Below are 13390 nucleotides of genomic sequence, written 5' to 3' on the forward strand. Positions count from 1 at the left end.
TGCATGTGTGATAAAATAGAAAATGTTATAACTGATATTGAGGCATTTCTTTAATTAGTCTTATATGCTTGCTGTGTTAGTATTTGGTATATTGAGAGGATTGCTAGGCGAGGATAAGATTAATGAAAATCAGTGCATTTTCAGATCTCAAAGAAGTTGTCAGGACCAAATTATCAGAATTTTCAAAATAATTACAGAATGTGCTATGAGAGGAAGAGATAGCTGGGTCTTGCGGGTGATCTACTGCTCAGTAGATAGGCAGTCTCTCTTCCAGACACTCACTGCACTGTGACTAGATAACAAGACCCTGAACCTTGTGAAAGCGACACTGACCAACACCCCATTCAAAGTCATATTCGGAGGGGAATTTTCAAACAGCTTTCAGATCAGAACAAGTGTTAGACAAGGGGATTTAGATCTGTACATCTCTGTCCATTCAGAAATGACCTTTCCAGAAGGCAGTTGAAGAAAACAGGTAACCAAATTCAGACACTATTATACAGTAGTGAGACCATCAGTACAGTACGTCTCAGAATGCCTGAGCATAGTCAGGAAGGGAACCATAGAAAATTGGAACTGAATAAAGGATATAAAAATTCTGAGAAAAATCTTGGGAGAATTCTTTCTGCTCGTTTGCCTTTGCCATCCCTAGGTTCTTCAGCTCTGAAGACATTAGAAATCTCTTCCTGTACATCCTCTTTTAAGTATAAATGACACCTTGGTCCATAGGTCACATTAGCATTTGATCTCTTGATTTTTTAAGGTGTTGGTTACTTGGTGTATGATTGGGTTGGTGTATGTAAAGGTTGCGAACTTTGATTTTTCATTTTTTATTGGGGAGAGGTTTGTGGATAGTTTCAATTTAACTTTATTAATTAGTTTGTCTATGATAGAGGGATTATATCCATTAAAAGTGGCTATTTCTTTTATTGTATTTATTTCTTTTTTAAAATTGGTCGCTGAAAGGGGAATTTTTAGAGCTCTGTACACCATACTATAAAATGAGGACTGTTTGTGTGATTGTGGATGAAGGGAACTTTGTTTAATAGTTATAGGTGTGAATGAGGGTTTTCTGTAAATTTGGAAATCGAACTTATTGGAAGTTCTTGTTATTGTGATCTCAAGAAAATTAATTGATTTGTGGTTCTCGTCTTCTTTAGTGAATTTAATATTGTTATCCAGATTATTTAAATAAGTTAATATGTTTTCACTATTGTTGAGATTTTTGTCAATTATTACTAGTGTCATCAACATAGCGTAAATGCCAACTTCTTGTAATGTATTGAATAGGTGGAAATAAACAAAAGATATTATCCTATATACAGTTTATGAAACTTTCAATACGGACGAAAAATGATTTTCATCACTTGTAACATACCACTTAGACGAGCAGCTCGTCTTCTTTCTCCCAAGTCTTTTTTCTCAGAATTTTCCCTCTTAATTATTACAGGGTCAGATAAAGCTTCGCCTACTCTAATTCTCTAGATCCATTTTCTAGAAATATAGCAATCCGTTCAGTCACTGTGTTGTCTAGTCCAGTTGCACTCATTTTTGCCAGTAGTCTCCCATGATCCACCCTATCAAATGCTTTAGACAGGTCAATCGCGATACAGTCCATTTGACCTCGTGAATCCAAGATATCTGCTATATCTTGCTGGAATCCTACAAGTTGAGCTTCGGTGGAATAACCTTTCCTAAACCCCAACTGCCTTGTATCGAACCAGTTATTAATTTCGCAAACATGTTTTATATAATCAGAAAGAATGCCTTCGCAAAGCTGACATGCAACATATGTCAAACTTACTGTCCTGTAATTTTTCAGCTTTATGTCTATCACCCTTTTTTTTATACACAGGGGCTATTATAGCAACTCTCCATTCATAGCTCGTTCATGGAAACAATAATCAAATAAGTACTTTTGATATGGTACTATATCCCAACCCATTGTCTTTAGTATATTCCCAGAAATCTTTCAATTCCAGCTGCTTTTCTAGTTTTCAACTTTTGTATCTTACTGTAAATGTCATTGTTATCATATGTACATTTTAATACTTCTTTAGCATTAGCACCTCCTCTATCTGGACATTATCCTTGTAACCAACAATCTTTACATACTGCTGACTGAATACTTCTGCCTTTTGAAGATCCTCACATACACACTTCCCTTGTTCATCAATGATTCCTGGAATGTCCTTGGAACCTGTTCTTGCCAAAGTACCTATCATTACCCTTCCTTTTTTCATTAAAATTTGCATGACTGCCAATTATGCTTGTCATGATGTTATCCTTAGCTGACTTCTTTGCTAGATTCAGTTTCCTGGTAAGTTCCTTCAATTTCTCCTTACTTCCACAGCCATTTCTAACTCTATTTCTTTCCAGTCTGCACCTCTTTCTTAGTCTCTTTATTTCTCAATTATAATAAGGTGGGTCTTTACAATTCCTTACCACCTTTAAAGGCACAAACCTGTTTCCACATTCCTCAACAATTGCTTTAAACCCATCCCAGAGTCTGTTTCCATTTTTATTTACTATATTCCACTGATCGTAGTTACTTTTTAAAAACTCCCTCATGCCTGATTTATCAGCCATATGGTACTGCCTAATAGTCCTACTTTTAAGACCTTCCGTTCTATTACATTTATTTTTAACTACGATAAAAAAGAGCTTCATTATCACTAATACCATCTGTTACTTCGGTTTCTCTGTAGAGCTCATCTGGTTTTATCAGCACTATTTCCAGGATATTCTTCCCTCTAGTTGGTTCCATCACTTTAAGAATCAGCTGCCCTTCTCATATTAACTTATTTGCCATTTGTTGGTAATGCTTCCTGTCATTCGCATTACCTTCCCAGTTGACATTTGGCAAATTCATATCTCTTGCTACAATCCCATTCCTTTCCATGTCGTTTCACACATAGGTGATTATCTTACCAAATAATTCTGAATCAGCATCAGAGTTACCCTTTCCCGGTCTTTACACTCCAAGGACATCAAGTTGTCTATTATCTTTAGAAATGAGCCTTATACCTAGAATTTCATGTTTGTCATCTTTATCTTTTTTGTAGCTTACAAATTATTCGTTCACCAGAATGAATACTCCCCCTCCTACCATTCCTATCCTATCTCTTCGATACACACTCCAGTTCCGTGAGAAAATTTCTGCATCCATTATATCATTTCTCAGCCATGATTCAACTCCTATTACATTTTCTGGCAAGTATATATCTAAATTACGTAGTTCTATTCCTTTCTTTACAATACTTCTACACTTCAACACTAACATTTTTATGCCATCCCTACTTGACTTCCAGATCCCAGTACCCTTATCACCGCTCCCTAGACCACCCCGTTTCCTTGAATGTACCGCCCTATAACCCTTCCAAACAAATTTCCTAACTTATACGTACCACTGTGGTTTAGGTGAAGGTCATCTGAGCACAGATCCCTACCTCCTAACCACCCATTAGGATCTAGAAATCTCACTCCCAGTTTCCCACATACCCATTCTATAGTCTCATTTAAATCCCCAATCACCCTCCAGTCAGTATCCCTCCTACACAGTATTCCACTGATAACAATTTTCCACTTCCTTAAAGGTCACCCGTGCTGCATTTACCAGATCCCACACATCCCCAACTATGTTGGTTGTTATACCAGCTTGCTTTACATTGTTGGTACCAATGTGAAATACTACCACCTTCTAACTTCCCCTCCTCCTCTTCATCTACTTTCTTCAACATCTGCCTCAACCTAATTCCTGGATAACACTCTACGCTGGTTCCCTTTCCTCCACCATGCGAGAATATTTTAGTTTATTCTTGATTTTTTTGCAACAAATTTTATTTTATTTAGAAGACTTGTCCAGATTGTGATATCCAATTTACCAGGGTCTGGATTGATAAGGATTTTACGGTACTTACAAATAACACAATTAAGTTTAGTGAGTAAAATATGAAGTATTTCCAATACATTTTACTCATCTACTACTACAGTGGATCACAAGATGAAAATCATCTGTTTTTCAGCCATCGTTGTCAATATGACTTCATTTGACACTTGTTTGTTCCTTTCCAGAGCTTACATTACCCTTTTGGGATCCTTCTTTCCTTGTGTGTGTATTCATTCATCAGATTAATACATGTACATTTCACAATAATATTTTTTTTCAAATCCATATTGATCAAGATAAGTAGTGTTAGTGATTTTTAGCCTCTGCGTTAAATTTCGAATTAGTGATAAAATGCTAAATTGGTTCAAAATGCAGAATTATACTATTTATGTAGGATGCTAAATAGTTCATTTGTCACCTATTCAATGCATTAGAAATTTTAAACATTTAGGAATTTATCGTTATTTCCGCATGAGACATGTTTCGCCCTTCTTTGAGGGCATCATCAGTCATAGTACTACCTCAAGGCATAAGTCAGGTACCTGATTTGTAATTAAATTGTAAATACTAAAATGTAAAATTGACATATTACAGTGGGAAAGTTAAGAGAAAAACAGTGTTCAATGTTGATATAGATAACAATAAATCAGCCGTTGGCTGTAGATTATCAGTTGTGAAGGATAACAGCGCCAAAATGTAAGGGTATGTCCTACAAAGGATGACTTAACATCTGTGACTTAACATCTAAACAACTATTTAACATCCTACATATAGTATCTTCAATACGGATCAATAATGATATTTATCACTTATACAATTTATGCAAAATAGTTGCAAAATATTTGGTTTTATGCGAAATAAAGGTATATTTTTAAAAGTGATGCATTTTCTTAAAAAATAAGGTATAGGCTATGTTGTTATTTATTTCAGGGGAAAGAATTATTAAGGCGCCTTAAATCTTTCAATGTGTGGAATATCTGTCAATGGCCAAGGAGAAGCACAAAGAACAACCAATCAAACAGCTTAATACACTTTCAAGCGCACGCATTCATTCACTTTGTGTTGATCGTTTATTGTCTGTAGCCATGGGTAGAAGCGAAGTGACGATCAAACAGCGTGCTGACGAGGGAACGGTACGAAGTCGGACGGCGAATTTCGATTTGATTTTTACATATTCGTAAAGGTCTTTTTAAGCTGAAGCAGGTAGTGGAAGTCTAATTTTTCGCTGGTCTTTTTTAAGGGGGCGTTTGAGGGCTCAAAGTTGGCGGTGCGCGCCCTGAATTGTACAGTACATGCTGGCACATGTCAGCGCTCACGGCCAGCGGCTGCTCTGCCTCGCCTTCCCTCTCCACTCCTTCGGTTCTCCTCTGTCCCCTACCACATACGGTTGCAAACAGTTGTGTATATGAGACGGCGAGTCCTATTCTATTCGGTCAAGTTCTCCACGACTGATGGCTATTCCACATACAGGATATCGCATTGGATTCTTTACTTTGTTATGGCCGCTTGCAGCATTATTGCAGCTCTTATTAATGCCTACGGTGTTAATATTCAGGAAGCTACAGGGCTTTCTGATGAAGAGCAAATCATGTATACACAAATAAATATAACGTTTGATGCAATTTTGGAGGGTAAATGCGAAATTATTCAGGAGGAAGAAGCCGTTTTCGTTGATTCAGAAGACGAAGATGGCGTTGAGGAGGGGGCAACAACACCGAAAAAACGCAAACCCGGAGATGAGTTTAACGCAGATAACAAGTCTTGTGATGGCCGAGGAAGACTCTGTAAGTCAGTGGAAGATTATGATTCCGAATCAATGTTGGACATGTAAAAAAAAAAATAATAATAATAATAATAATAATAATAATAATAATAATAATAATAAAGGAACGAGGACCTATGAACGCCGTACGGAAGTATAAGAAGACTCGGAGACAAATTTATGGAATCGTCAACCACGTTGAACACAATGGAGAAATTAGGAAATGTGCGATGCTTCGAGCTTATGTGAAAGAAGAGTTCACCAAGGCAAGGATGCGTTGGAATGGCGTATGGCTTTTAGTGCCGGGAGTGTCCGAAGACATGTTCGGCTCGCCAGGTGCAGGTCTTTTGATTTGATTCCCGTAGGCGACCTGCGCGTCGTGATGATGATGGAATGATGATGAAGACGACACATACACCCAGCCCCTGTGCCAGAGAAATTAACCAATGATGGTTAAAATTCCCGACCATGCCGCGAATCGAACCCGGGACCCCTATGACCAAAGGCCAGAACGCTAACCATTTAGCCATGGAGCCGGACAAGGATGCGTTATTTATATGTCAAAAAATCGGACAATGAGCGTTGGATTGGTGAGGGTAGAGAGTTGTTTTGCCCCAAACACTCTCTCCAAAGCGAGTCATACTTGACAAACCTTAAAAGGCGTTTGAAAAATTCGGTTCCGAAAAGTAGCCAAACTAGTCAGTAAAACGTTTAAAACAGACGAAGAAGTACGACACAAAGTGGCTAAAAAGTTTGTAACATTCATTAATGAATTGCAAGAAAAGAAAGAGATCCCGGATGGCAATATCTGGAATTCGGACCAGTCCCGATTTGAGTACGAAATGGTAACACAGAGAAGTTATGATTTTCGTGGTGTGAGAGACGTTCTTGCTACGCTTGTTTGCCGAAATAGTTTTACGCACTCCCACACAGTGCAATATCACATTTCTAAAGCCGGAGAAATGGGACATTTGTTCTTGGTCGTTTTCCAAGAAATTAATGGAAAGTTTGGACGTAGAGTACAAGAAAGTACCAAAGCCTACATGGATGCCTTTAAATATGTCGTAATTGATTGTTCATCTTCCGGGAAAATGGGGAAAGGGCATGTACGTGACTGGTTCCAAAACGTTTTCCATCCGCAATTACAGGGAGACGGAAGAAATCTTCTTCTTATAGATTCATTCAGTGGCCAGGGCAACAATGCACAACTTGAATCCCTGACGAACAAACCTGTACAAATTGAATACATACAGAAAGGAACTACGATCTTTGCCAGCCGTGTGATCTTGGACTCTTCCTACAACTAAAATGTTTAGTACGTCGAATGGAAAACATTTGCCGGGTAAGGAATTTACACGGCCAGTCAAAATTAAAACCCAAAAACAGACGTTTCATTATATCTAGTCAAATACTAGCGCATAACCAATTACAAGCTGATTGTTTTGTACCAATGCTAAAATATGATTGGAAAGCGGGTGGGTATTCCAGTACTGACAATACACCACAATTTCATACTGTCTCACAAACGAATTTTCATGATTTGACTGATACAGTGTGTGCCGGCAATGTTTGTACCAATTTTTCGTTTATAAGGTGCGCACATTGCTGTTTTGTTTTTTGTTATTCACATTTTGTGTTAGATTTTCACTATCATGCCATGAACTATGGTCCAATGCCAGACTGTGTTAGAATAAAGTCATTTCTTGAACACTTGGAATGTCATGATGATGCAGATGATATTTGATTATGTATTATTTGTATGTTAAGTAGTGATTTGTAAACAATTTTATTGTTTATTTATTCCATAATGAATTCATCTTTGTAAATAAAATGTCCCAACTAACGTCAGTCTTCACCCGCAATCTCGTGTACACAACTGTAGGCAGCCGTATGTGGTGGGGGAGAGAAGTGAACCGAAGGAGTGAAGAGGGAAGGCGAGGCAAGACAGCCGCTGGCTGTGAGCGCTGACGCGTGCCGGCATGTACTGTACAATTCATTGCGCGCACCGCCAACTTTGAGCTCCCAAATGGCCCCTTAAAAAGGACCAGCGAAAAATTAGACTTCCACTACCTGTTTCAGCTTAAAAAGACCTTCACAAATATGTAAAAATCAAATCGAAATTCGCCGTCCGACTTCGTACCGTTCCCTCGTGAGAGTTAAAAATCGGAACATTTTTATGTAAGCTATATAGATATATTATTGTGCCAACTTTGCAAGCAGATTATGCCTATTTTTAACCAATTTGCTACAAAACAATAAGTTTTAGAAGTATAAATGTTACAAAACACTAAATTTGAAAATAAAAACGCTAAATCTCTGATTTTAAAATGCTATAAACCACAAACTCTAAAGATAAAGCAACATTTTTTTTACTAGTATAATTGATGGAACATTTTGCTGCTCAAAGGAGATTATATACAAGAATTTTTAACTCGTGTTTCTCAGGAGAGATATTCCAGTGATCTTTAAGATGATTTTGTTACTTTTAGTTTTTTTGTCCAGTATTTTTAGTAGAATTTTATAAGGTTTATGTGTTGTAAGATTTGTAGTTGAGGTTTTAATCTAGATCTATAAAGATGTCATTATCTTATTTTATAATTAATATGTTGTTGAATTTTGTCATCTTAGAATTTTTGTATTAGGACTTGTTGACTAATATCAATATGTTGGTTATAAATTAGTATTATGTCTTCTTAGAGGTGAAGCTTCCACAGTGTGAAGAATTATTTAGTTTAATTTCTGGGTTGAGCCGTGTTGTAGATGTCTGTACATCACGTATAGTTTGCCGACGTTTTGAATACGTTGCAATATTCTTTGTCAAGGCGACTGAAATACCTCTACTCGATCCGAGGTAATCAGTCTCCCAGGCAGCAATTACACTACTAGAGTGGCCCTGACCTTGTTCTTTTATATTCTAGCCTTTCGGGCTGACGTAAGCCCTGGCTGTCTCGTGAGCATTCTGGAATGTATGAGTCACAGCTAGGTAGTGGGGACTTGCCTGCGCTGTTATGTAATGAGGTTTCGGCCCGCGTGTTTATGTTGTGATCTGTATGTCGTAAACTATGAATGATAGGCATCCAAGAATTACTGATTTTATATCCTTCTTCTAAATTTATATTGTTCAGATGTTTCTTGATTTCGATAGCCTCACTGATTTTCCTTTCCAGATTCCAAGAGATAGCTGCTAAGATCTTGGTCTTGTCAAATGATATTCCGTGTCTTGTTTCGTAGGAATGCTTGGCTACCGCTGAAATATCTGTGTTTTGGTCATTGGTGTGATGGATATGTTCTGTTAGGTGGGTGGAGATCAGACTTTTTTTTCACCAACATAACAAGCTCTGCAGCTACATTCAATGTGATATACTCCAGGAGCCTGTAATTCTATTGTGTCTTTTACTGGTGGTAGATAACGGGCTAGCTTCCAGTGAGGTTTATAGATGTTTTTTATGTCGTATTTGTCCTGTATCTTGCCGATCCTGTCGGTAGTATTTTTAATGTATGGCAGTATCGCTGTTTTTGGGCGGGTCATTTCTTCTTTCCTGTTTTCTCCTACGGTGGCCTTTTCTTTGTTCTCTTCTGATTTTTTAAAGACTCGTCAGATGTTATTGAGCGAGTAGCCATTTTTTCTGAGGGTTCTCGTGAGGTGTTCTTTTTTTTCTTCGAGCTGCTGCGCGTCTGATATTGCTGTGGCCCTGTTCACCAGTGATGTTAGGGCAGCCTGCTTTTGTGATGGGTGATGATGAGACGAGGCGTGTAGGTGCGCGCGTGTGTGTGTGTGTCCTGTATTCCGGATTTTGTGTATGATGTCTGTTAATTTCTCCACTGCATTGTCACTAGCAAACTTCCACAATTCAGCTATTATCGAGGTTCACCTGGTGCTTTAATTGTTCTTCAAGGATTGGATAATCTGTCTGATTTCCTCTTTTGTGGGTGAACTTGAGTTTTATCTTCAGATGTGAATCTGGATATTGCGGCCTCGCAATTAAGAAGGGATTCAAGGTATTTTGCAAGGACCCTGCAGTTTTCCTTGTCGTTATAGGCCAGTTTTCCATTGGAATCTCTGAACTGTAGACTTGGTAGGTCGTATTTCCACAAGTTGCTTTTGAATGTTTTATAAAAGTCGCGTGTATTGTTCTTCTTGAAATCCTACTCAATTTGTGCCAGCTGGTGTTTATCGAAAGCACATTTAAAGCTGTGGATGGTTTTTGCTGCACACTTTCTCTCATTCAAAAAGTTTGTCCTGTTGACTTGGTGTTTAGCAAGTTCCATTTCTGCCAGGTGAACTATCTTTGCCTTATCACTGCATTGCATTCACTGTTCAACCAAGCATGCTTCCTGGGCTTAGTAAGCTGAACCATCTCTCTAGCTGTTTCGACCAGGGCCTCGCGCAGTTGTTACCAATTCTCTGCATCCACAGATTGTAGTTTATGCGTGAACTCATGATTAGATCCTAGTTTTTCTCTATCAAATCTTTCAGTCTTTTTGGCTCGAACTCTCCTTGTGTTTCTCGGGAGCAGTTTGGTTTTTATCTTGGATAGATAGTGATCCGAGTCCAATTTTGCATTTCTTAGAACTTTCACATTCTGAATTTCTCTTTGAGCCTTCTGTGCAATCGAAACATGATCAATCTGGAATTCACCAAGGTAGGGATTTGGGGATTTACAGGTCTTGTGTTTCTTGGGCAGGTGTTTGAAAGCAGTAGACTTCATTACGAGGTTAAATGCCTTACACAGCTCTATTAGCCTTTCTCCATGACGATTTGTTCTCTGATGAGCAAGATAGGTTCCAACGATGTTCGGGAACTTTCTCTCTTTGCGTACTCGGGCATTGAAATCACCAAGCAAGATGGTGGTATGTTTGTCTGGAATCTTGGATAAAATATCTCCAAGTTCTTACCAGAATCTATCTGTTCCCTCGAGGTCTCTGTTGTTCACTTGGTTGATCGGCGCATGAATGTTCACAATAGTATACATTTTGTTTGTGCTTTAAAAGGGCAAAGTCAAGACTGCTATTCACAGAGGTGAAATTTGTGATCGAATCCAGAATCTTTTTGTTGACTACAAATCCTGTGCCTATGTGGGGGACAGTTTGACGTTTACCAGGTTTACCCTTGAAAATCCTGTAACCTTCAGATTCAAAGGCCTGCTCATCTGTAAGTCTCATTTCCTGAATTGCTGCAATCAAAATTTGCTGTTCAGATAGGATATCTGTGAGCTGTTTCAGGTTGTGGATGTACTGTTGGAGGTTCTGCACCCAGGACAATCTTTTCCACTCATATCCATGCTTCCCTTCTATCTCGCATGCAATGATTGGTTATATCAGGCTGCATTTATCCTTTTAGAAGATGCTGATGCCATGCATTTTGCAAGGGTTAAAACTTGATTTGCTAACACAAGAGAGTACCTCCTCATTGGTGACATGCTCTTAAACATTCTGTAATACATCTGCATTTCAAAGGTGTACTGTTGGTTTGTTGACAAAGAATTTAGTGTTCATCCTCTGAAACCACAAAGCAGCATCAATAACACATAAACATAACACTTCACAACACACCAACGAGTTTCAAATCGGAGACCATAGTTGCACACAAGATATTTTGACTTTCATTTTTTTGTCTGGATCCTGGAGCCAACATCCTGTATGCTTGAAATGAGACGCCCGTTCAGTGATGTTTCCGTCCAGGTTGAAAACAGCATTTATGATTTTCTGTTTGCCGATTGCCATTAATTTTGTTTTCTGGGTGTTTATTTTAAGGGCAGACTATTAGTGACATATTATCTTATTTTATCAGCTGTATGGTTTCTTGTATATATGATTGATATGTCCTTAAACTGAACAACAGAAGTGAAAACACACAACTGTGCTTCACTCTTCACTGTATATTAATATATTACTATTTATGAACTGCATCTTAATTCTTATTTATTTTCCAGGTGATGTCGATTCTGGTGATGAGACTCCACATCATAACCATAATGATTCATCACCACACCACTCGAGGCCGATTAGACTTCGACCATATCGGGGCTACGTCAGGAGAGATCTACACGAGACTAAACTGTGATATTACTGTTTCTTTAGCTCGTATGAATGTGTTCAAAGCAATACTGCCATTACCTGTGATCATATGTATGACACATATGTCTGGGCTTTGTGCCATGTGGCATTTTTCCCATGAATCGCTTCCATGAGTAGCGTGGAAGAAAGATGATGGAAGTTGTTCTAACAAAGTAAACTGCACTGAGTGCAGGGCGCATACTAAGAGGTAATAGTGTTCATAGTTGGGAGGAATTAAAAAGTAAGCCCCCATGTAATCTCGTATGAACATCATTTAAAATCATTTGATGAGTCACAGTTAACTTGTTGAAGTAAATGGTTTGTTTACAACTCCAGTATTAATAGCTGTAAAAGAAAGAGTGAGAAAGAAAGAACATTGTCTTTTTTTTTTTGCCACATCACTTGGAACCTACAAGAGATTAGGCTGACTATAACTATTGCACACACCACTACTAGGAATATAAAATTTTCTTAAGCACTTAGTCTTAAAAATGCCTCCATAAATGTTTCTTGAAAATTCAGTTTCCACACCTTGTAAGATTACTGATGAGTTCTAAAATAGTCTTTGAATTTCATGTAGAGAGTAATATCTCTTAAATACATAACTGCAATCTTTTGATTGAATGATTGTTGAACTCAGAATCACATCCACAGAAGCCAGCGTAACACAGGTTGCCTGAGAAGTTGTAGGCTACACATAGACATTCAGGACAAGAACTCATTGACTTATTACACTTTTACAGCACACACCATCATCTGTTAAATGAGAGATTACAATATAATCATACAAATTGATAGTAGCATCATCACGTAAATGGAATCTCTGTTCATAACCTCTGTCCAATACATCTGGAGAGATCTACATGTAGCTAAACTGTGATATTACTGTTTGTTTTGATCATATGAAAGGAAGGGTTCAAAGCAGTACTGCCATTACCTATGATCATATGTATGATAAATATGTGTGGGCTTTGTGCCATGTGGCATTATTCCCATTATTAAATAACTGTGGTAGTAGTAGTAGTAGTAGTAGTAGTAGTAGTAGTAGTAGTAGTAGTAGTAGTAGTAGTAGTAAAGTCCGTATATGGATCTGTAAAGTGGCTGTGAGAAAACAAGCCTTCTGCTTAAGCAGCGTTACAGCTGGCTGGTCCAACAGTAGTTGGTGTGTAAGGAAGAGAATGGGAGAGCAGCATAATATGTTGATGCTGCACATTTGGCTGTTGATCTTGAAACAAAGAGCATCTAATGTTAAAAACTTCATATTTGGTCCGTATTGAAAGGAGATTAACACACAACAGAAGAGAGTATAAATGATCCACCTTATATCAATACAAATTATTTTGTATTAACAACATAATTTGTATTGATACAGAGAGCATGTCAAAATTTGAAAATAAAATCATGTTCATGTTTTATACTGAAAATTAAAAAGCTGCATACTAATTAAATAATGAAAATTTTGGTATGTGTTCTGCATAATCTACAAAACGTTCTGTGGGACCTTCAGAGAGATCTTAACTCACTGGTTTCCTTATTGAGACTAGCTCGGAGAATATAAAGGGAATGTGCGCTGTCAGGCTCTGCCCTCTCTTGAGTGTGTTATCGGCAACCATACTTTACAGATTCTGTCTACAGACTTAAGTTGTATTAACAGTAGTAGTAGTAGTAGTAGTAGTAGTAGT

At 37.9% G+C, this 13390-nt stretch overlaps 1 protein-coding gene across 1 annotated transcript in view; it reads left to right on the top strand.

Moving 5' to 3' along the window:
* LOC136876226 (uncharacterized) overlaps positions 1–13390 on the top strand; it is a 113636-nt gene that overhangs the window by 85516 nt on the left and 14730 nt on the right. Inside the window, exon 8 of the mRNA XM_067149996.2 lies at positions 11585–11711. Within this exon, the coding sequence (XP_067006097.2) occupies positions 11585–11711 (127 nt within the window). The remainder of the gene's footprint in view (positions 1–11584; positions 11712–13390) is intronic.

This window comes from Anabrus simplex, chromosome 6, assembly GCF_040414725.1.
Source record: "Anabrus simplex isolate iqAnaSimp1 chromosome 6, ASM4041472v1, whole genome shotgun sequence".
Taxonomy (NCBI): Eukaryota; Metazoa; Arthropoda; class Insecta; order Orthoptera; family Tettigoniidae; genus Anabrus; species Anabrus simplex.